At 34.5% G+C, this 21,010-nt stretch overlaps 1 protein-coding gene across 1 annotated transcript in view; it reads left to right on the top strand.

Annotated features, from left to right (window-relative positions):
• The window catches only part of ZC3H7A (zinc finger CCCH-type containing 7A), a 64,482-nt gene that overhangs the window by 32,950 nt on the left and 10,522 nt on the right, over positions 1–21,010 (top strand). The window contains exons 12-21 of the mRNA XM_044659100.1: positions 6,006–6,167; positions 7,881–8,077; positions 8,331–8,431; positions 8,813–8,994; positions 9,370–9,446; positions 10,502–10,635; positions 11,050–11,155; positions 14,121–14,229; positions 16,062–16,195; positions 16,983–17,146. Coding sequence (XP_044515035.1) covers positions 6,006–6,167; positions 7,881–8,077; positions 8,331–8,431; positions 8,813–8,994; positions 9,370–9,446; positions 10,502–10,635; positions 11,050–11,155; positions 14,121–14,229; positions 16,062–16,195; positions 16,983–17,146 — 1,366 coding nt within the window. The remainder of the gene's footprint in view (positions 1–6,005; positions 6,168–7,880; positions 8,078–8,330; positions 8,432–8,812; positions 8,995–9,369; positions 9,447–10,501; positions 10,636–11,049; positions 11,156–14,120; positions 14,230–16,061; positions 16,196–16,982; positions 17,147–21,010) is intronic.

Below are 21,010 nucleotides of genomic sequence, written 5' to 3'. Positions count from 1 at the left end.
TTGAGGGCAAGTACTATTTTTTGCTCTTTTTTTTTTGTATCCTCAGCCCTTAGCTGAAATGTTAACTGACGGACTCTAGTATAATTTGGAATAACCAATAACCTTTACTTGCCATTTGCTTGTTGTGTTCTTTCCAATTAATTCTAGGTAATCATTAAGCCTTTTGCCTGAAACAACAGTTATTTACTTTCATCTTTTAGGTCTCCTTTACTCTTGTTTTTTAAAAAATTCTACTCTAGGTTTGAAATGCTAGTCATGAGAGTTATTGCTTTTATTTGATAAATATTTATAATGTGTATTTTAAAAAATATCTCCTATTTTAAAATTCTTTTTATTCTAGCTCTATCAGTGATCCAGCATTCATTATGTGAATCATGTCAAGCCTCATGATATAGGTGCTAGGTAGGAAAAGCCAAAAGTGAAATAAATGGCTGTTCTTGAAGAGCTTATATTCTTTCAGGAGAGATATGTAGATATACAAGTATATGTATCTATATACTTATTCAAAATATGCACCAATAAAAATGTGGCAATTTGGGGGAGGGGATTAGTTGTTTTGGAGTCTGCAATCAGGAAAAGTTTCATGTAGAAGGAAACAACTTGAGCTGAGACTTGAAGGAAATTAAGGATCCTAAGTTAGAAGTGAGGAAGGAATACATTCTAGATCTAGGGGAAAACCTTTCAAAAGCCATGGAAATGAAGGATAGATTAAGATTTGTAGCAAGAAATCCATCTAGCTAGGCCAAAGAGTTCAGAAAGGGTAGTAAAGGCTATATAGCAAAACTTGAAAGATAGGTTGAGGCAAAATTTTGAAGGACTTTTATGTTCGACACTATAGGCAAAAGAAAGCCATTGGGATTGGTTTAGTATCAGAATTACATGGTTAGATCAAAAATTTAAGAAATTCACTTTGGTAGCTTTGTGGAAGATGGATTAAAGAGAGACCTGAGGGAAACTTAAGAAATTATTGCAATAGTCAACACAAGACATGATAAGATTCAGAACTTAGGTGGTGTAGGGAAAAGGGGATGGATACAAGAGATGCGTGGGTAGAAAGAAAAACATTTGGAAGCTGATTGCACATAGAGGGTGAGGATGATGACAAAGTTATGAGCTTGGTTGACCAGAAATATAGTGGTACCCTTGAAAGGATAGTGAAATTTAGGAGAAGTGTACAGTTTGGGGAAAAGAATTGTTTTGGTCATGTTGAGTCTGAGATATTTGCTAGAATATCTAGTATCTAACAGGTAGTTGGAAATGTGAAACTGTAGCTCAGGAGAGAGTCTTGGGTTGGATATATAAATCTTGGAGTCATCTACATAAAGGTAATCAACTTTGGTAGCTGATGAGAATACCAAATAATCAAGTGTAGAGGGCAAAGGAAGAGGGCTCAGGACAGTCAAATATAAGCATATACCAAATATATACAAAATTTAAAAAAATAATGGGGTGATGTTGTTAGGACTAAAAACTGGGAGTGTTCGATCAGGGCAGGTTTCATGTGGAAGGCGGCACTTGATTTGGGACTTGCAGTAATATAGGATGGTAAGAGTTGGAAGTAAGGGAGAAATAAATTGCAGGGATGGTGGAAACCCCACTTTTTTTTTTTTTTTTGTTTTGTTTTGTTTTTAAACCCTTGTACTTCGGTGTATTGTCTCATAGGTGGAAGATTGGTAAGGGTGGGCAATGGGGGTCAAGTGACTTGCCCAGGGTCACACAGCTGGGAAGTGGCTGAGGCCGGCTTTGAACCTAGGACCTCCTGTCTCTAGGCCTGGCTCTCACTCCACTGAGCTACCCAGCTGCCCCGGAAACCCCACTTTTTAAAAGGTTTTGCCCACAGTGCGGTGTAACATGGATAATGAATTTGGCAAAGAAGATTCCATAGGAGAAGTTAGTAAGGTAAGAGTAAATCCAAGAGAAATTGTTTCATGAACATTCTGAGAAGAGTGTTTCCAAGGAGAAGGTGATCAGCAAGGTTGAATGTTGTAGATAGGTTACAGATGGATTAAGATTGAAAAAAGATAGTTTGGCAGTTTCAGATATCATGCATATATAAGGATAAAATGATGTCACTGGTGATTTTAAAGTGAAACATAATGTAAAAAAGAGTATAGGCACAAAAGGGCAATCCTAGATATGTAACTGTCTCTTGTCATAACCACTTTTCATATTGCTTTGAATTTCCTTTTTATACTTTTTCTCTGGAATTAAAGTGGTATAATTGCTGTCTTTCCTGAATTGGAAGTTTTTATTACTAAGAAAAATATGAGTATATGATGGGTATTCAGTTGTATTTGTCCATTATTATATTCTATTATCAGGTATTGTCATAAGGAACTTATTAAATATTCATTCTGTCTCATTAAGAGCAGAAGTTTTATTAATATCACGCTGTCTCCTTTAAGAAACAGAGCAGACAGATCTTGCTTCTGGCTCTTTACGAGGCCTATCATAAAAGAGAGAATTCTGTGAGTTTTGGGGCAGTTTATTTGACTTCCTTGGGAGCAGGGTTGCTGGATTATTTTCCTCAGAAGATCTGTTAGTTATTTGAGACAGTTACCTTTGAGAAGTATGATTAACACATAGGAAGCTGAGGAAGAATGTGTTTGATTGAGAGCTTTTCCCAGGAAGGTGGAAGGAGCTATCAGAGGGGGCTCTGTCCTTTCTCTCTGACTTAGAAGGAGGACCTTCCTGAGAGTCTGTCTGCCAAGAGATTTTGACAGTTACATTTAACAGTTGACTTCAGGCAGCTTTTGGTTTTTCATAGATTACTTTAAGGAGTTAATTATAAATTTAAGGTTCATCATTTAGTATAGGTTAGTAAGATAGAATTAAATTTTACTGAGAATAATTTAAGGAGGCCTGCTTGCAGGCAAAGAAGAGGCTGCAAAGAAAGCAGCTAGTTTTGGGGGGGGGGTTATTTAGAGATTTCAGCATAAGGTTAAGAAATTTCCTATCCTAATTTCTATCTTTCTATTTCCTCTGCCTATCTTTACTATAGAACAAATAAATAAGGGTTGTATCCAACTGCTTCCAGCCTTCCATCCACTGCCTACAAATTAGTTTAACTCCTGATAGCTTTAGTTTACTATAGTATACTATAGTAAACAGCTTTTTATTACTGACTGTCCATAAATATCTATTATCAATATGTTATCAGCTTAATTATAGTCATAACAGCATAGTATGAATTATTATTATTTTTTCATTTCATAGGATCATTTATTTAGCGCTAGAAAGCACCTGAAGGGACATCTACATCTAGTCCAACTTCTTTCATTTTATGGATGAGGAAACTGAAGCTCAGAAGCGGTTAAGTGACTTGTTGAAGTTCATATAGTAAGTGGTAGTGCAGGATTTATAGCTAGATCATGAAATAATGATCATTTATTGTTTAATGAAGTGAATTTGAAGGGATATAAGCAAATTTTAAAATATATTTCTTCTGATTGGATACCATTCATTACCCAATCTAATATAGATATGCTAATTAAAAGAATTATTTGACCAAAATTGTGTAATGGATGTATAGTCTCATAGACCCTGTACAAAATAAGACTTCATATGTCTATAATTGAATTTAAGACTTATGTGCCTATTTTCAAATTTAATTTTTTTATCATTTAACAAAAACTTGTTTTTTCTCCCTCTTACCTCCTCTTGCTCCTCATTCCCCAAACTCCCAAATTCTTATAATAAATATGCATAGTCTAGTAAAAACAATTTCCAAAGTAGACTTCTCCAAAAATGTGTATCTCAATTTGCACCTTAATTCTTTGACAAGAGGAGGTGGCTAGCATATTTCATCTTGTTTCCTCTGGAATTATGGTTAGTTACAATTTGCCCATTTTCATATAATAGATCACATAAGGTAGAAACTCTCATCTTTGAGCTAAGCAAATATGAAAAGTGCTTGTGTATTTTGCTGATAATCAGTTAAATGAGAGTTATAACAATAGGTTGAGTATATCAGCTGATTCATATATTTGGCAAATTCAGGGAAAATACAGATAAAACTAGTTTGGTTGAATTTGAATTGAATTCAGAAGAGTTCACTTAAAATAGTTGCACTGGTATGACCATAATTTTCTACCTTGGTCTGGGTAGTAGATCTTTTTGTAGTAATATTTTATTATAGTTCACATTTTAGTTGTGTTTTTTTTTTTAATTAAAAAAAAAAACCTTACCTTCCGTCTTAGAATCTATATTGTGTATTGGTTCTAAGGCAGAAGAGTGGTAAGTGCTAGGCAATGGAGGTTAAGTGACTTGCCATGGGTCACACAGGTCAGATTTGAACCCAGGACTTCTGGTTTCCAGAGTTTGTTCTCAATCCACTGAGCCACCTAGCTGACCCCTTGGTATCTTAATAGCATATTTCTCATGTAAGGCTCTGTATACTATGTTTACAAAAAAGTTTATGGGGTTAGAATATTGATGAATTGTTTACTTCATCTGTGTGAATCCGAATTCTTTTGATCCAATCCAGCAAACATTAAGTGTCTGTTTTATACAAATCACTGGCTCAGATATAGGCAGAAGCACAAAGGTTAAATAAATCAAAGTCTGCCCTCATGGATCTTACCATCCACTAGGTGCTTGTGAAACTTATTTTGTGTGGTAGTTATTCTACTATATGTTTATTAATGGATAAGCAATGCCATTTGGATTCTGTTGTGAATAATGATCATTCCCAACTAGAGAAATCAGAAATGCAGGCCTGGAAGAGCTGGCATTTGGGTTGGGCTTTAAAGGAGGATGTGTATAAACAAAAGACAGTAGATCTTAATCTGGGGTCTATGAATTTGTTTTTAAAAATCAGTAACTAATTCAGTATAGTTGGTTTCTTTTGTATCCTATGTATTTTATTTTATGCTTTAAAAAATATTATTCTGTGAAAAGGTTTCTAGAATCTACTAGTCTGCTAATGGGGTCCATGACACAAAAAGAGTTAAGAATCTCTGCATTAGGCTAAGAGTGGGAAATTAAAACAAAAGAACCAAGTTAGGAAAATGCAGGCTATGTTGGGATGGTGATTAGGTGTTTCAGTTTGACTGGAACATGGAAGGGAAATAATGCTACAGAAGTCTAAAAAAATTCAGATTGGTAGAAACTTTTTTTTTAACCCTTACCTTTCACCTTAGAATCAAAACTTTGTATTGGTTCTAAGGCAGAAGAGTGAAGTAATGGCTAGGCAATGGGGGTTAAGTGACTTGTCCAGGGTCACACAGGAAGTGTTGGGGACCAGATTTGAACCTAGGACCTCCTTCTTGTCTCTAGGTCTGGCTCTCAATCCACTGAGCTACCTAGCTGCCCCTTGGTGGAAAACTTTGAATTGCCAGGTCAAGAAACTTATACTTATTTGGTATATAGCCTATGGCCAAATACTTAATTCAGATTTTACAATAAGGTACTCCTCCATAAAGAAAAAAAAAATTCAGACTTTTTCTTGGTTATGAAGGGAGGGCCAAAAAATTTTATGGGGATTTTCCACATTGTGGACCTCTGAGATGTGGAAGGGATGCCTGTATAAGAAATAGAATCCAAACTAAGCTATCCTTGTATAAAAGATACTGTGGGAAATTTAGGGGTTTGTATCTTAAGAAAAACAATGTAATTGGAGAAAATTAAAAGGACAATTTAATTAGTGAGATGGTGGAGCTATGTGAGGGTAGACTTGGATTCTTGGATACTCGATTCTTATTGAGTGTTATCAAACTCTTTATGTTTAAATTGTTTGAGTATTATAAGACATGAACATTTTAATGAGTTCTTTCCTTAGATGGAAAGTGAAATAATGCTGAAAGGTGTCCTGTGTAATCTGATATATGTCATATTACTACTTTTCTATTTAAGGGTTTTTTAAAATTTCCATTTGAGATGTTAAAGATAATTTGTGCATTTTCAGTGAGAATTTGACACTTGATGTGAATTCTGTGTTTACATTAGTTTGTGATTATAACTGGCTTAAAATTTTTTAAATTTTATATTTCTTTTTGTTTCTTTAGGTCCTAAATTAATGGATTATACCTACCTTCTCACTTTAGATCATAAATGTAAGAAAGACCTTTTAATTGGTAGAATAAAGAATGTTGATGATAAATCATGGAAAAAAATACGTCCACGACCAACAAAGACAAATTATGAAGGGCCTTATTATATATGTAAAGGTAATTTACTATGTTAATATTATTAATTTGGTTAAATAAAGATGAATAAATGAAAAAAATTCAGAGTGAGCAAATAAAACATTCTGATTATATTCTTTTTTTTTTTTATTTTTTTTTTTTATTTTAAACCCTTAACTTCTGTGTATTGACTTATAGGTGGAAGAGTGGTAAGGGTAGGCAATGGGGGTCAAGTGACTTGCCCAGGGTCACACAGCTAAGAAGTGTCTGAGGCCAGATTTGAACCTAGGACCTCCCGTCTCTAGGCCTGGCTCTCAATCCACTGAGCTACCCAGCTGCCCTGATTATATTCTTAAATCAGCAAAGAAATAAGAAAGGATGTGTGGTACTACAGTGGATAGAGTACTGGACTTAGAATCAGGAAGATCTGAGTTCAAATTTGGCCTCATACTCAATAGTCACTTAACCTCTGTCTGCTTTAGGATCCTCATCTGTAAACTGAGGATAATAATAGCACTTACCTTCCACAGTTGATGTAGGGATGAAGTGAGGTGACAATTGTAAAGTGCTTTGTAAAATTCCTAAGCACAATGAGTTAAGAGATCATCAGTAGTAGTAGTAGTAGTAGTAGTAGTAGTAGTAGTAGTAGTAGTAGTAGTAGTAGTAGTAGTAGTAGTAGTAGTAGTAGTAGTAGTAGTAGTAGTAGTAGTAGAAGTAGAAGTAGAAGTAGAAGTAGAAGTAGATGATTATTCTCTAGTGGTCACAAATCACCTTTGACACCATTTTAAATTTAGTAACTAGAAGCAAATTATTTGGACAGAATTTTAAATATTTCTTTTATTGTATTGGTCATGGTATTTAGGTTTTCTTATATGTATTTGCTGGCTCATATATGGTAAACTGAATTCTAATCTACTTCAAGAATTATCTTGGAGGAACCGGGTGTGGTAGCACATGGATAATCCTAGCTAATGCTAGTCAATCTCTTGAATTTAGGAGTTTTGAGCTGCAGTGAACTAAGTCAATCAGATGTCTACAGTAAATTGAACATAAATATAGTGTGCCCTCAGGAGTGGGGAAGTTACCAGATTGTCTTACGATGGGAGAATCAGTCCAGGTGAAAGAGCAGGTCAAAACTCCCATGCCAACCAGCATGGGACCAGGTCTAGGAACCCTTATGTTTCCATTCTATGTGAGGTAGGGAGACCCAGTCTTTAAAAAAATAAACAAATAAAAGAACTATCTCAGGCCACTTAAAATCAGTTTCCTATTTTGCCTTTTGACTGTAGCTAAGCAGAATAATAGTGAAATGATTGCAGTATTGGTAAATCATAGAAGCTTTGAGACCATTGTTTCCCAGTGGTTAGAGATAAAAACTTTTCAGTGTTTATTTCAGGGATAATTTGACTTTTGCTCGTCAGTCCTTTTTTGAAATGTATAATTCTTTCATATCCAATGACCTTGAATAATTCTTTGAACTTCCAAATTCAATGTACAGCTTACATTTAGGCTGTAGAGGCTTTCTTCCAGGACTCTTAAAATATATAAAATGTAAAAACTTGATTTTATCATGGCTAGTATTTTCTAAACTTGTTAATGTGTCAATGAAATGTGTGTGTAGGTTTAAACTGTCTCTGAATTATTCTACAAAGTAAAAGAGATGATGATGTATTGAAGGTTTGTCTTAACCTTCTATAAGTTATTTTTTAAAACTGTCAAAATGCTTTAAACTCTTCCAATTCAATGTCCTTATAGATGTTGCTGCTGAGGAAGAGTGTAGATATCCAGGTCACTGTACTTTTGCCTATTGCCAAGAAGAGATTGATGTGTGGACATTGGAACGAAAAGGTGCATTTAGTCGAGAGGCTCTTTTTGGTGGCAGTGGAAAAATAAATTTTACAGTGTTCAAACTTCTTCAAGAACATCATGGAGAATTTATATTCCTCTGTGAGGTACATTTTCCAAGGTTTTCTTTCTGCTACAAAACTTTGTGACTTTTTGGCAATCAATCAGTTTTAGTGTAGGTTTTCTTTGTTAAGTCTTTATAAATTTGAATCTTTTAAATTTTTTTCAATGGAAAAATTAGTGAAATGTGTCCATAAAGAATCATTGGAAATACTGGAAATAGAATAAAAATGTAAGATAGGAAATTTTAATTTTAGCTTTTGTCTTTGTGGTAAACTCTTACTATTTTGTCTATTCCAGAAATGTTTTGATCATAAGCCCCGAATAATAAGCAGGAGAAATAAAGATGTTTCTTCTTCCTGTTCTCACCCGGTTACAAAGCATGAATTTGAAGACAACAAGTATGTTGGCGATTTTTCTTCTCTTTTCAGCAATGGAAAAGTAGAAAGTACATAAGGTTTCTCTTTCAGTGCCAAATAGAAGCAGTGATATCATCATGCTATTTTGTTCTTTGTTGTTTTTATTTTGAAGAAAGAGTCCATAGAAAAGTATTTTTAGGGTTCTTCTCAGGCAAAGAAGAAAGTTCAGTCATTAAATTGATGTTTCACTAATGCAAAAGAATCTTGTTATAAGTGGGTCAAATCATGTTCTTTAACATAACTATTATATACAATAAAAGCATCATGAAATGAATTAAGAGATCTTAAATTTTGCTTATGTTTTTTTTTTAAACATATGTACTCTTGCAGAAGACTGAAATATTACCTTCCTTTTCCCATTAGGTGCCTCGTTCATATTTTACGAGAAACTACAGTCAAGTATTCTAAAATCCGTGCTTTCCATAGTCAGTGTCAACTTGATCTGTGTCGTCATGAAGTTCGCTATGGCTGTTTAAGGGAAGATGAGTGTTACTATGCGCATAGCCTTGTGGAACTAAAAGTCTGGATAATACAAAAGGAAACAGGTGTGTGAGAACTGCAAGTATGCTTCATCAGAAACAATAATGATGCCTTATAAAGTGTGATGCAAACATTATATAATTGTAGGTTAGAACTTAAGAACTATAGAAGCTATCATTTTGGTAGATTATACTATTATGTTACTTTTTAAAAAATGTCTGCATCTGCTTTAAAATTGTTGCTACAAATGAGTAAAGTTTGGTATGGATTTCTTGGGAGGAAAGGTGTCTTAGGAATTCAGAACAATTGTTTTGCCCATCATTTTTTTGTCAAGTACAGTACTACATTATTTAGTTGGTTGATGTGGTTGAATGTTTGACTGCTAAATAAGTGGAGGTTATTAGGTAAGTAATTGAAATAAAGGCTTTTGTACTTCCTAGGTATAACACATGATGCCATTGCTCAAGAATCTAAGCAGTATTGGCAAAACATGGAAGCAAAAGCACATGGAGCACAGGTATTTTCATTTGAACGCTCTGCATTTGACATCCCATTTGAGACTCATGATAGGAATCATTTGTTAAATTGGTGTCAATATAGAATAGAATGGGAGACAGGATTGTACAGTGGAAAGAGCATAGATTGGAGTTGGAGGACCTGCTTACCATGCTTACTTCCTGTATTGACCTTAGACCCTAAATGAATAGCACTGGAGATAAAAATGCGAGCAATAAAATCAGTCCTTTGGGAAAGAACATTTATAGGAGAGCTAGAGTTTAAAAGTGGGTTGCAAAATGGGCCTTTGCGATAGGAGGAGTGTAGGCAGTAAAACATTTAGTCTCCCTGGCTTATAGTTTCCTTATCTTTAAAATGAGGAGGTTGGAGAAAATGGCCTCTGAGCACCCCTCTAGCTCTGGAGCTATGGTGTCATGATCTTCCATGTTTAATATTACATCCTCTGTAATATTAAAGTCAACTTAAAAAAAGTATATGAAAAAGGATGTTTTCAGTTCATTAACATTCAGAGTATTTCTTAAGCATCTGCTTCTGTTTGTTGCACCGATAGCTAATTGCATTAATTGTATTTCCTTATAAATCACAATACATCTTCCAAACCTTAGAGATGTGGGTAAGGGTTATATTTGTGGTTTCCTCTAAATAAGCATATCTTACTTTGGTAACAGAGGTAGCTATGTGGCATAGTGGATTCAGAAAGACCTAGTTAAAATCCAGCCTCAGCTATTTACTAGCAATATGACATTGGGCAAGTCATATAAACTCTGTCTCATTTTCTTGAACTGTAAAATGGATACAATAGTACCTACCTGTCAGGGTTGTGAGGATCAAATGAGGCAAAATTTGTTAAGTGCTTAGCACAACTTCTGGCATATAGCATGCCCTATATAAATACTAACCTTTAAGTTATTATAGATATAATCAGTGTCATTAAAACAGTTATTGTATTATTCAATTTGTATGTATTTGTAGTGTCACCTTTTTGGTTTAGGGGAAAATTCTTCTGATTTTTCTTTTTTTTTCTTTTGTTTTTCTCTAATTTTTTTCTTATTTAAGGTACCTGGGAACCAAATAAAATATGGATCTCTTAATTTAAAGATAAAGTTTGTATGTGCCCAGTGTTTGAGAAATGGTCAAGTCATTGAACCAGATAAAAACAGAAAGTACTGTAGTGCTAAAGCAAGGCACTCGTAAGTAATGTGCAAAACAAATACTAGTTTTATTATCTACTTTATAGGTTGAAATATATGTTGTTAAGAAATTGAGTTACAACATAGAAAGAAAAGTTAAAGCATGGAAAGAGGGCAAGGGGAAAGTAAATAATTTAGGAAGTCAGAAGCAAAGAATTATGGATTGAATCACTTTAAGACTCTTAAATTTGATTTTTTGTTTTTCCTTTATCTTTGAATGCTCAACAACAACAGTTTTAATGTAAATATCAGTATAAAGATAGGTATTTCTAACACTGTGAAATATCACTTATCAAAGGGTTAAGCAAAATAAATAAAATCTTTGATGGCCCTTAAGGTACAAACTTTGCATCTATTCCTATATGTTGTACCTATTGCCAGTGTGTCTGTTTTTCTGAACTCCATTTTTCTTAGGTGGAACAAAGATCGTCGAGCGATGAGAGTGATGTCTAATGAACGTAAGAAGTGGATGAACATCCGTCCTCTTCCCACAAAGAAACAAATGCCTTTACAGTTTGATGTACATACGTAATTTTTAAGCCACTTTTTTTTTATTAGGCACCTCAAATAATTGTAAAATTACGTTAAATTGAGTGAAACTCGAACTTCTTAAATAGTAATCTTCTTTGGAGAACTGATAGTAAAATTAAAAGCTAACATTTACTGTCATTTCTTTTTAATATTTATGGTATTAAAACATTTTTAAATAACATTTTAAATATTAGTTTACTTAAGTATTTAAATATTTTGGCAATGTATTTGGTAAAAGTCAAGCCATTGGCTCAAAAAAATTAGCCTAGTTTACTACAAAGAACTGATATAAGATAAGACACATATAAGAACATACTATTTACTTTATAGAGAGGCAGTATAGCATATAGCATAGCATAATATATGTAGGGATGGCCTTGGAGTCAGGTAGATTTGATTTCAGGTTTTGCCTCTGGCACATTGGCAGTGTGACCAGGAGTAAATCACTTAATCTCTCAGTGCTCCAGGTAACTGATATTATAGGTCTGCACCTATCTTCCTATGTCATCCCCCCCTTTTTTGAAAAGAATTCCAATTATCCATATATATATATTAGTGGGAGTGGATGATTGAGAGACAACATAATGTAGTGGCTAGAAAGCTGGGTTTGAAAGGCAATGTGTATTTTCAGAATCAGATTTCAAGCATTGTTTATGATAAAATTATTGATACTATCCAACTTTGGCTATTTGAGTTGTATATTTTTTTAATCTAACAAGATCAGACAGGGTCCAGTTTTGTTGACAATCTGTGTGGTTTGGAAAATAATTTTAAGGAATGCTATCTATGAAAAGAGCATGAGAAGATATATTATGGAGTAAGCTGATATATATCTATGGTTTTAGGTTCATTGTTTACATTTGGAAGAGACTTTTGAAATCATCTAGTTCAACCCCTTCATTTTTATAAATGAGAACTCTGAGGCAACTGAGAGGTTAGGAGACTTGCCCTAATATTAGACACTTGCACCTGGTTTTTGAACACAGGTCTTCTGACTCCAAATGCGATGCTCTTTCTATGGCATTATGTTGCATATAATTCCAAGTATACTATGGCAGTAGCCATAGTTTTTTGTACTGTCCTAATGAACTGGAAATGCTGTTAGCAAATCAAGTTGTAATCTTTGTTTAAGTAAGCAATAGATGTTGAAAAAGATGGAGATTTGACTTTTCATTGCTTCTAGTACTTTGTAGTATTGCAGAATTTATATTTATATAAGATAAGATATAAATCAGCATAGATTTTATGGAGCTTTTTTTGGTGTTTTACCTAGAACTGTTCTAATGCACATATGCATACATCCAATGAATGATTGCTGAATGAATGAACATTACATTACCACTTTGAGATATTCATTGAGTTATACTTAGGATGGTAGGAAAAACACCAATGTATATATGTATGTAAATGTATAAAATAATTATACATATATGTGTGTATGTATGCACACAAATCATGGTAAGAGAGTAAATCATAGTTTAAGTCTGATCCTTTTATGAATATATTTAGTATGGTTTATAAGGCAGATACATCTGTTATTAGAGGTTGCAGAATATTATCTATTTGACTATATAATAAAAGATAAGATGTGAACACATGTTAAAGGCATCTTTGTGTTGTTACCAGGCCATTAGGCTAATTAGTATCTAGTTTATCATCTTCAATGATAGAAATGTGGCTAATATACCTTCTCTGCCTAAAGATGAGAGATTGAACTCATCTCTTGAGGGCCTCTCCTGTTCTGGGTGCTACCTAAGAGTCCAGTCCATCCTTACTCCTCTGAATATCACCATCCCTGAAATATTTTTTTCTTTATTAACTATTGGTAATCTTGAAAACAAACTGTTAAAAAATACCCCCTTGTGGCATCTAGCCATCTTATTTATATTCAATGATAGACTGTAATATAGCACATGAAAATGATAATACTCTGCAGAGAAAGGTAGTTTTTCTGTTGAATATGTCCATGTTTATTTTAATTAGTGCTTAGTAATTGCCCTTGATCCAAGTGAGTGGTCATATACAGTTAATACTTCGAAAACTGAACGTATTTTTAAATTTCCATATAAGCAACTAATTTACTTTTAATATTACATAAGTTAAGTAATGTGTTGAGTGTGAGCCTGATCTTATGCAAGCAAAAAAAAAAAACAGATTGGTATAAACGTAATAAACTTAACAGTAGTTGTATTGGAATGTATGGCATAGAAAAATGAGTATAATTATTTGATAGATTTTTAATTCAGGTTTCTAAATAATGTCAAATGTTTTCTTGTTTCTTGACAGACCTGATTCTAAGGCAAGTCTTTAGATTTGTGCCTGTCAGTATAGCACCTTTATGTTCTACAAAAAAAACAGGAAATGGTATTATAGGAAAGCTATAATGTCCTAATTAATGTAATAATTATCTTCAGATAATGTACATCTAGTGAGATGGAGGTCCTCTGCTATCATTTTAAGTAAGTTAGTTGGTAAGGGTTTTCTGAAATATTATTATTTAGTAATTTTGGGGCTAGAATATTAGTATTTTTTCACTACCCTGATATATATATATATATATCCCATTTATTTACTAACAGGTTAAATTTTCTCATTGTTCAACTAAAGGCAGAAAATGTGGTGTGGCATGAGGTGGAGACTTAAAGCTATGAAACCCAAAAGACCAAATTCTGAATTGTTAAAGTAAAATGATTTGCCATATGAAAAACTAAAACAACATATCCGAGTGTTTAGATATTTGCATGTAAGAGTAAATCTCATGACATTTCTTTTGAAAAGCTGGAGCCTTAATTGTTATTTTAGGATACGATTTTAAGTTAAAACCTTAATTTTCTAAAAGCTTTTCATTTTTCATATGTTTCATAGTCATTCTGTTCTGATTATATGTAAGAAATTAGGTAGTTTCACCTACAAGCCTACTTCAGGCTTAACAAATATTTTTTTCTTTCATATAGCTGTGTAATCATATTGCTTCTGGAAAGAAATGCCAATATGTTGGAAATTGTTCCTTTGCTCATAGTCCTGAGGAGAAAGAAGTCTGGACTTATATGAAAGAGAATGGAAGTGAGTAAAAATGAAATTTATCTTAAATATAGCTTCAGAACTATGGTTTCACTTCTTCTGGTTTTTAAAAGCATGCTTTCCACCCTTTATATTGTAGTTTATTTCCTTTTGTATACAGGAGACCACTAATATTCCTTCTTACCTGCTATCATTGTTTTCTTTCAAGGTTATATCTTATGTACATTTGGAAAATTATGAGTTTCTTAAGTCACAGCATCCTTTTAATATACCAAAGCTAAGTTAAAAAAAAACAACCAACCAACCTTTGTCTTCTGCCTTAGAATTGATACTATGGATCAGTTTCACTGCAGAAGTGTGGTTAGGGCTAGGCATCTAGTTTTAAGTGACTTGTCTGAAGTCAAATTTGAACTATCTCCAGGTCTGACTCTCACTTAGTTACCTAGCTGCCCCCAAAGTAAACTTTTTTAAAATGTCATTTTATCTGTAATGGTCACAATTTAGTTTTCATAAATAAATTCAACAAATTTTTACTGAACACTTAATGTGCAAAACACTTTAAGTGCTGGGGAATAGATACAGTGACAAAAAGTAACCCTTCCACTAGGGATAAGAATGCTTGAGAGAAACTTCAGGATATATTTCAATATTTAACCACAAACTTGCAACTATGATGTTTATCCTATTAAGAAAAAGATCTCAAGTTAAATGGCTAGAACTTTTATCAAATACTGAAGACCAGCAGTCTTTAGGACACAATATCCACTTTATAAGCTAGTTATTCCATTTCAGTTCTTTTTGAATGCAGGAAAGTACCAAAGTCCTATCATCGCTTTTGTAAAAGGAAGTACATTCTAATCTGTCATGTTTAGAAGAAAGTATTTACTAAGGGAACTAAAGACAGAAATAGACTTTTAATAGATCCTATAGAAGACATGTCTTCATATACTTAAGAATTCTTATAATACTTCTATTTTTAGAAAAAACTTCCTAGGTTGTTTGAGAGCAGCTAGATGTTGTAGTGCATAGGATACCAAACCTAGAAGATCTTAGTTAAAATCCAGCCTCAGACACTTAATAGCTATGTGATCCTGGGCAAATAATTTGACCTCTATTAACTGTAAAGTGCAGACACTGGAGAAGGAAATGGCAAAACACACCAGTTTCTTTCCTAAGAAAACCTCCTGGACAATGTCCAAGTGACCTGTAGAGTTGGACACAACTGAACAACAGCAACAACATTACCTATATAACCTTAGTCCCGTGTTTTATTTATCAAACCACTTGGGAGAATGACTTCATGAAATTTTACCAACTCATGGTCCCTGAATTGTATAGCAGTTGGCAATAATGCCAAATATTTGTATTTTTACCAAAGAAAGCAACTTTAACTACTCTCCAGTTTCATTGTTCAAAATCATGTTATTATAAGGTGCATTCCAGCTTTTGGTCACTTTATAGAATATTTGCTTGATTCTTGGACTTTATTCAAGCTTAGAATCTTGATCATAATTGAATAATATATTTCTCATCTTTATGAGTAAGTATCAGATTCCAAACTATATAAGTAAATTTGCATGATTATGGTGATGATAAGTGCTTTTAATATCAACAAACATGATATAGAGCTAAAACTGTCACTTAGGGCAGTATTTCCTATGATATTTTCTAATTTTGTAAAGTAATAAGAAGAAGCTAATTTTTGATATTCTGACAGTCTCAGGTTTGGTTTTGAAATTTCTTAGCTTACTACTTTCTATTTATTCACTTCTAAAAGTAGAGTCTACAATTAATTCTTATTCTGTTGCCATTTGTTTGAAGTTGCATGTATTTCCATTGTGATGTGATTGTTGAATATACTTTTTTTTCTTCAGTACAAGATATGGAGCAATTTTATGATATTTGGCTAAAGAGTCAAAAACCTGAAAAAACTGATGATGTAGCTGGCCAGTCAAACAAGGAAAATGGGAAACAAATTCACATGCCAACAGATTATGCTGAAATTACTGTAAGAACTATTTTAATAATTATAAGCTTTTTAGGTGTATGTGAAACTCTGATTTCATCTGTATATAGAACTTAGTATGAAAACTCTTTTTAACAATATAAATTACTAATTCCTTTTTAACTCACAGTCTTCGAGTGCTAACTGGGGATATTGAAAGGCTAAGTGTTTTATCCTTGCTCACCTACACAGCTGGCCTGTGTCAGAGACAAGACTAAAATGAAGTTTTCCTTTCTATCTCTTACACCACATGGCTTTACTATTATAAACTAAACATAAAGGAAAATTATTACTTTAATTATAGCTTCAATTTAAAGTTGTTTCTATTACTTTTAATTTGAAACTGCTAACTTCAGTATTGGCAAAATTCAAAGTATACTAGATAAGCAAACAAGAGACTTTGGCTTCTAGTCCTAATGCTATTACCTCACTTTTCAATTTTAGGCCATTTAATCTCTTTGAACCTGATAGTTTCCTTAACTACAAAAATGTGGACAAGCCATTACAGGACTCAGTATATTTGTGAATGATATATATCATATGACTTTTCTATTAAAGTCCCATATGATTGCTCATTGTGGCAAGGAAGTAACTCTGGATTTTCAAAGACTTTGTCCCCCCCACCCCCACTCCCCTTAATTATTTCATTGTCAAAACTGTTTACTTTCAATCAAAATATAAGGCTATTTGAATGAATTTCTTCAATAAGTTTCAAACTTTAAATAAGTAGTTTTTATTATTGAGTCTAATTTCAATTGGGTAATAACTTACAATATTTTTATTTAAATAGGTAGACTTTCACTGCTGGATGTGTGGGAAAAATTGTAATAGTGAGAAACAATGGCAAGGTCACATTTCTTCAGAGAAGCACAAAGAGAAGGTTTTTCACACAGAAGATGACCAGTACTGTTGGCAGCACCGTTTCCCAACAGGATATTTTAGTATTTGTGATAGGTATGTTGGTTTTAAAATTTCAGACCTGAAAATTATTCATCTCATAGTTTTTAACATATCACTTTCATTTCTAAATATAACCTTTCCCCTCCCCCTATCCAGCAAACCATCCCTTTAAACAAAAACTAATAAGGGTGGGGTGGGGAGGGAAAGAAACACTTCAACAAAATTGACCAACATATCATTTGAGTCTAAGTTATAATTTTCTACATTTATAGTCCCTCAGGCCTACAAATAATTATATGACTTTCAGTTTTGTTGTTTTTTCTATTTATAATATTGTTTATATTTAAAGGTGTGGTCGCCAAGGAACTGAATAAATACCAATTCCTAAAATGATTTTAGTAATTTATTTACAAAATATAGGAGAGTGTAGAAGTAGGGAGATGAGAAGAGGGTAGAGAAAGAGATCTAACTTAACAAACTAGATTTGTATCAAGTTTGAGCTTTACTCTGGCAGGGCCTCTAGAAAACCCTGCCAGAGAGCCTAAAAGTCAATCAACAAGGGGTTTAGTCAAGAGGGCTTCTCCCAATCAAGGGCCCCTCTGGAAGCTAAGCTAGTCAGCCTTCACTCACTCTGTGTAGTTCTAAGGGAAAGATTTAAGAACATTTTCACCAAGGTCTCAGGGTCCCAGGCCCAGCCCTCCTCCAGGTCCAAGTCACAAACAAGAAGTCTTTCAGGTCCAAGACATGAAGGAGAAGAGAGCTGAACTCTCTTTAAAGGAGCTTCTTTTGCATCACTTCCTGTGCCTTCCTCTTAGTTTATGTGTCCAATCACAATAGACATTTTTCTTAGGACTGCCCAGGAAGCAGTCAATAAATTCTGATTCATCACTCATTCTAGCACATGTGGGTCACAGACCTCCCAACTTGTGAGTTAAGTGGAGTTGTTTACACTTTTGGTGATTAGATTTGAGAATGGGCAAGGTAGATTTAATCTCATTATCACAATGTATATGTTATTTCCTGGTTGCACTTACTTTACCTTGCACTGGTTCATATATCTTTCCAGGCTTCTTTTTTCAGCATCATAATATTACATTACATTAGTGTAACCTAATTTATTTTGCCATTCCTTAATTTATTGATATTTACTTTTCCATATCTCTATTATAGAATATCTTTTATGAATATTGTGGTATATAGTGTGGTGCAGACAGAGGGCATAACTGATTTGCAGAGTTCTCCTGTCAGTTAAGGAGTTTGGAATCTTGGGAAGAGGACAGTTGGTCCTGGGAACTCGTGGAGAGAACCAGGGTCCATCTGAGCTCCTTCCTTAGATTGAAACCTGGCCTATATTTTGCAGCTTTTCTCTTAAAAATTTGTTAGCTTAGTTATTTCCTTTGGATCTCCCTAACCTACCTTCCCTGCCTGAATTTCTGTGAGGGTTTGAAAGGAGGGTAGTTCCGAGTGTTAGTTTAAACTTGATATTTTAAATAGTCAAATAGGGCTTACCCTTGCAACAAATTATCTATTGAATCTTTGTATCCAACTTTCCTAACCCCATTGATTACAAAACCACCTGAGAGCTGAGTTAAGGCAGGTCCTTTCTCAGTCTCACATTCCTGCTTCCCTTCCCCCACCTGAAGCTTTCTCTAAGTGGCTGTTAGGGCTAATCCTCTACCCTGCCAATCTATCCTAGAAGACAATAAACCCTGTTTGTATTTAATCAAGACCTTTTGGCTACTTCATTAGTTGATTAATAAGAGAGGGAGGAAGAGAGAGAGAGGAATAACATACTCTCTGGAGTTAGAGGGAATCTGAAGGTATCCATTTTGGGAGGAAGTGTAACTTCAATACTTCCTTCTAGTCCCTTCCTGTGAAATTGACTAGAAGCCTCAAGTCAATTTCAAGCAGTTCTTAGCTGGCTCTAACCTGGCTCTGTAAAGTGTCCTTTTACTTGAAGGGCTCAGTCTGTTTCTCTTCAGTGTTTTGTCTCTAACCTGAATATCCACTCTGTGTTTCCCTGCTGCGATTGCCTACCTTAGATTAACTCATCCTCTCCCTTGCAGCCCTTGGTACCTCATGTTCCCTAAACTCAGACATTCCCTTACTTCTCCTTCCACCTCAACTACCAACCTTCATCATTGTACCTTCCTCATCCACTATATTGCCGCCTTAGGGATTCACAAACCCCTATCCACAGTGCCTATCCTCTATTCCAACCAGCTACTAACTATAGCCTAGTCCCTTGATTACCTCCAGCCTTGGGTCCCTTGCCTTGCCTTATTCCCTATTCCTATCAGCTATTACCCCTAGCTTCAGTCCCATATTACATCCTGCAGATTCCCTTATTACATCCTGAAAATCCCCTTTATAACAATAGGGGTCCTTTCTATCTATACCTCCTCCAGGATATGTTGAACCATGGGATCTCTTGGTAAAAGGGTATGGACATTTGTGTCACTTGTGTTTTAAAGCATAATTTAAAATTGCTTTCTAGAATGGTTGGACCAGTTCATAGTACCTCAGTACAGCCTGCAAGAGATGTTGTATTAATGTGCATTAAGCTCTGTGTTAGGCACTAGGGCTACACTGATGAAAAAAAGAAACAATCTCTTAAAACTTTAGGAATTTCTATTAGTTAAAGGAGACAACATAGATGTGTGTAAATATAAACAGAATAAAATCTACATATGCAGAAAAAATGGAGAAGAAAAACGAGGCAATTAAAGACAAGATAGAGGGAAGTGAGGAGAGCTCTAGTAGTGGGCAGAATCAAGAAAAACAACAAGTAGATGATGGTATTTGGGCTGAGATTTAAATGAAGTTAGGCATTCTCTGAGGCAGAAGTGAGGAAGAAGTGCATTCCAGGCATGGGAATTGGTCACTGCAAAGGCATGAAAATTTGAGAGACTATAGCATGTGTTATATTGAATCTCTGGGAGCTAGAAGTTCACTGTTGATTGATAGGTAAATCAGTTGGATGGAATGTTCCCAGAGAGGCATGAGGACTCATGAGAGGGCAGTTGAGAACTCTGACAGAGGTTCTTGGGTCTTTACCTGTGGGAAAGAGAGACTTGCAAACTCAACCCTGCAAGCTCCTCCTGTGCTAGTAATAGTTGGGCAAGCAAAGCACAAAAATCTCAGGCTTGTTGCCAGCATGATTGCAAGAAATCAGACAAACCATCTTTAGAGGAAATGGAGAAATTTTTAAAGCTTGGAGTCAGACCAAGGAGTGGATTGCAAAGAAGGTTAATTTCTAAGACACATCATCAAAGAGAAAAAGCAGAAATAGAGAGCAAAAAAGCTCAGATGCATGAATGAGGCTAATGTTTTATTGATGGAAAATATTGAGGGAAATCAATATACTTTATTTGAACAAAGGAAGAAGTCAATGGCTGGTTTAGAGGTGCAAAATGATGTAGGGAAGATGCATGAAGAAATTTATGGAAGGGAAAATTCTCTTGTGGAAAGCACAAATCCACAGACTTCAGTAGGAGTGGGAAATTTTGACAGAAACCTAGTGTCAAAAGGGTTAAAATTTGAGCTAGGAAATCAAAAATACATTGTTGTGAATAACCAATCATTAGTTATGTCTGACAATGAAAGTAGCCAAGGGAATCAACTGGAAAAAGTTTCCAAACCCTTAGACCTGTGCTTAGCCAGAGAGAAAACTGCATCCCTTAGTGTAACTCCTGGAAGCAAAATGGAGGATGAGAGAGTAACAAAGTTGCAGACTCAGTTCTCAAACTCAGAGAGCACTATAACACCAGTGAAAGAGATACTTTTCTGTCTAAACCCTGAAGCTGTGAGTTTTGAGCCTAAATACAAGGTAGCCAGTGAGTTGTCAGAACAGGCGGCAACTAGAAGAGGAAAAAAGGTAAGTGAGTTTAAACAGAGGCTTGTACATGCAGGGCCACC

The sequence above is a fragment of the Gracilinanus agilis genome, chromosome 1 (genome assembly GCF_016433145.1).
Source record: "Gracilinanus agilis isolate LMUSP501 chromosome 1, AgileGrace, whole genome shotgun sequence".
NCBI lineage: Eukaryota > Metazoa > Chordata > Mammalia > Didelphimorphia > Didelphidae > Gracilinanus > Gracilinanus agilis.
This window is presented reverse-complemented; position numbering and strand designations above follow the sequence as displayed.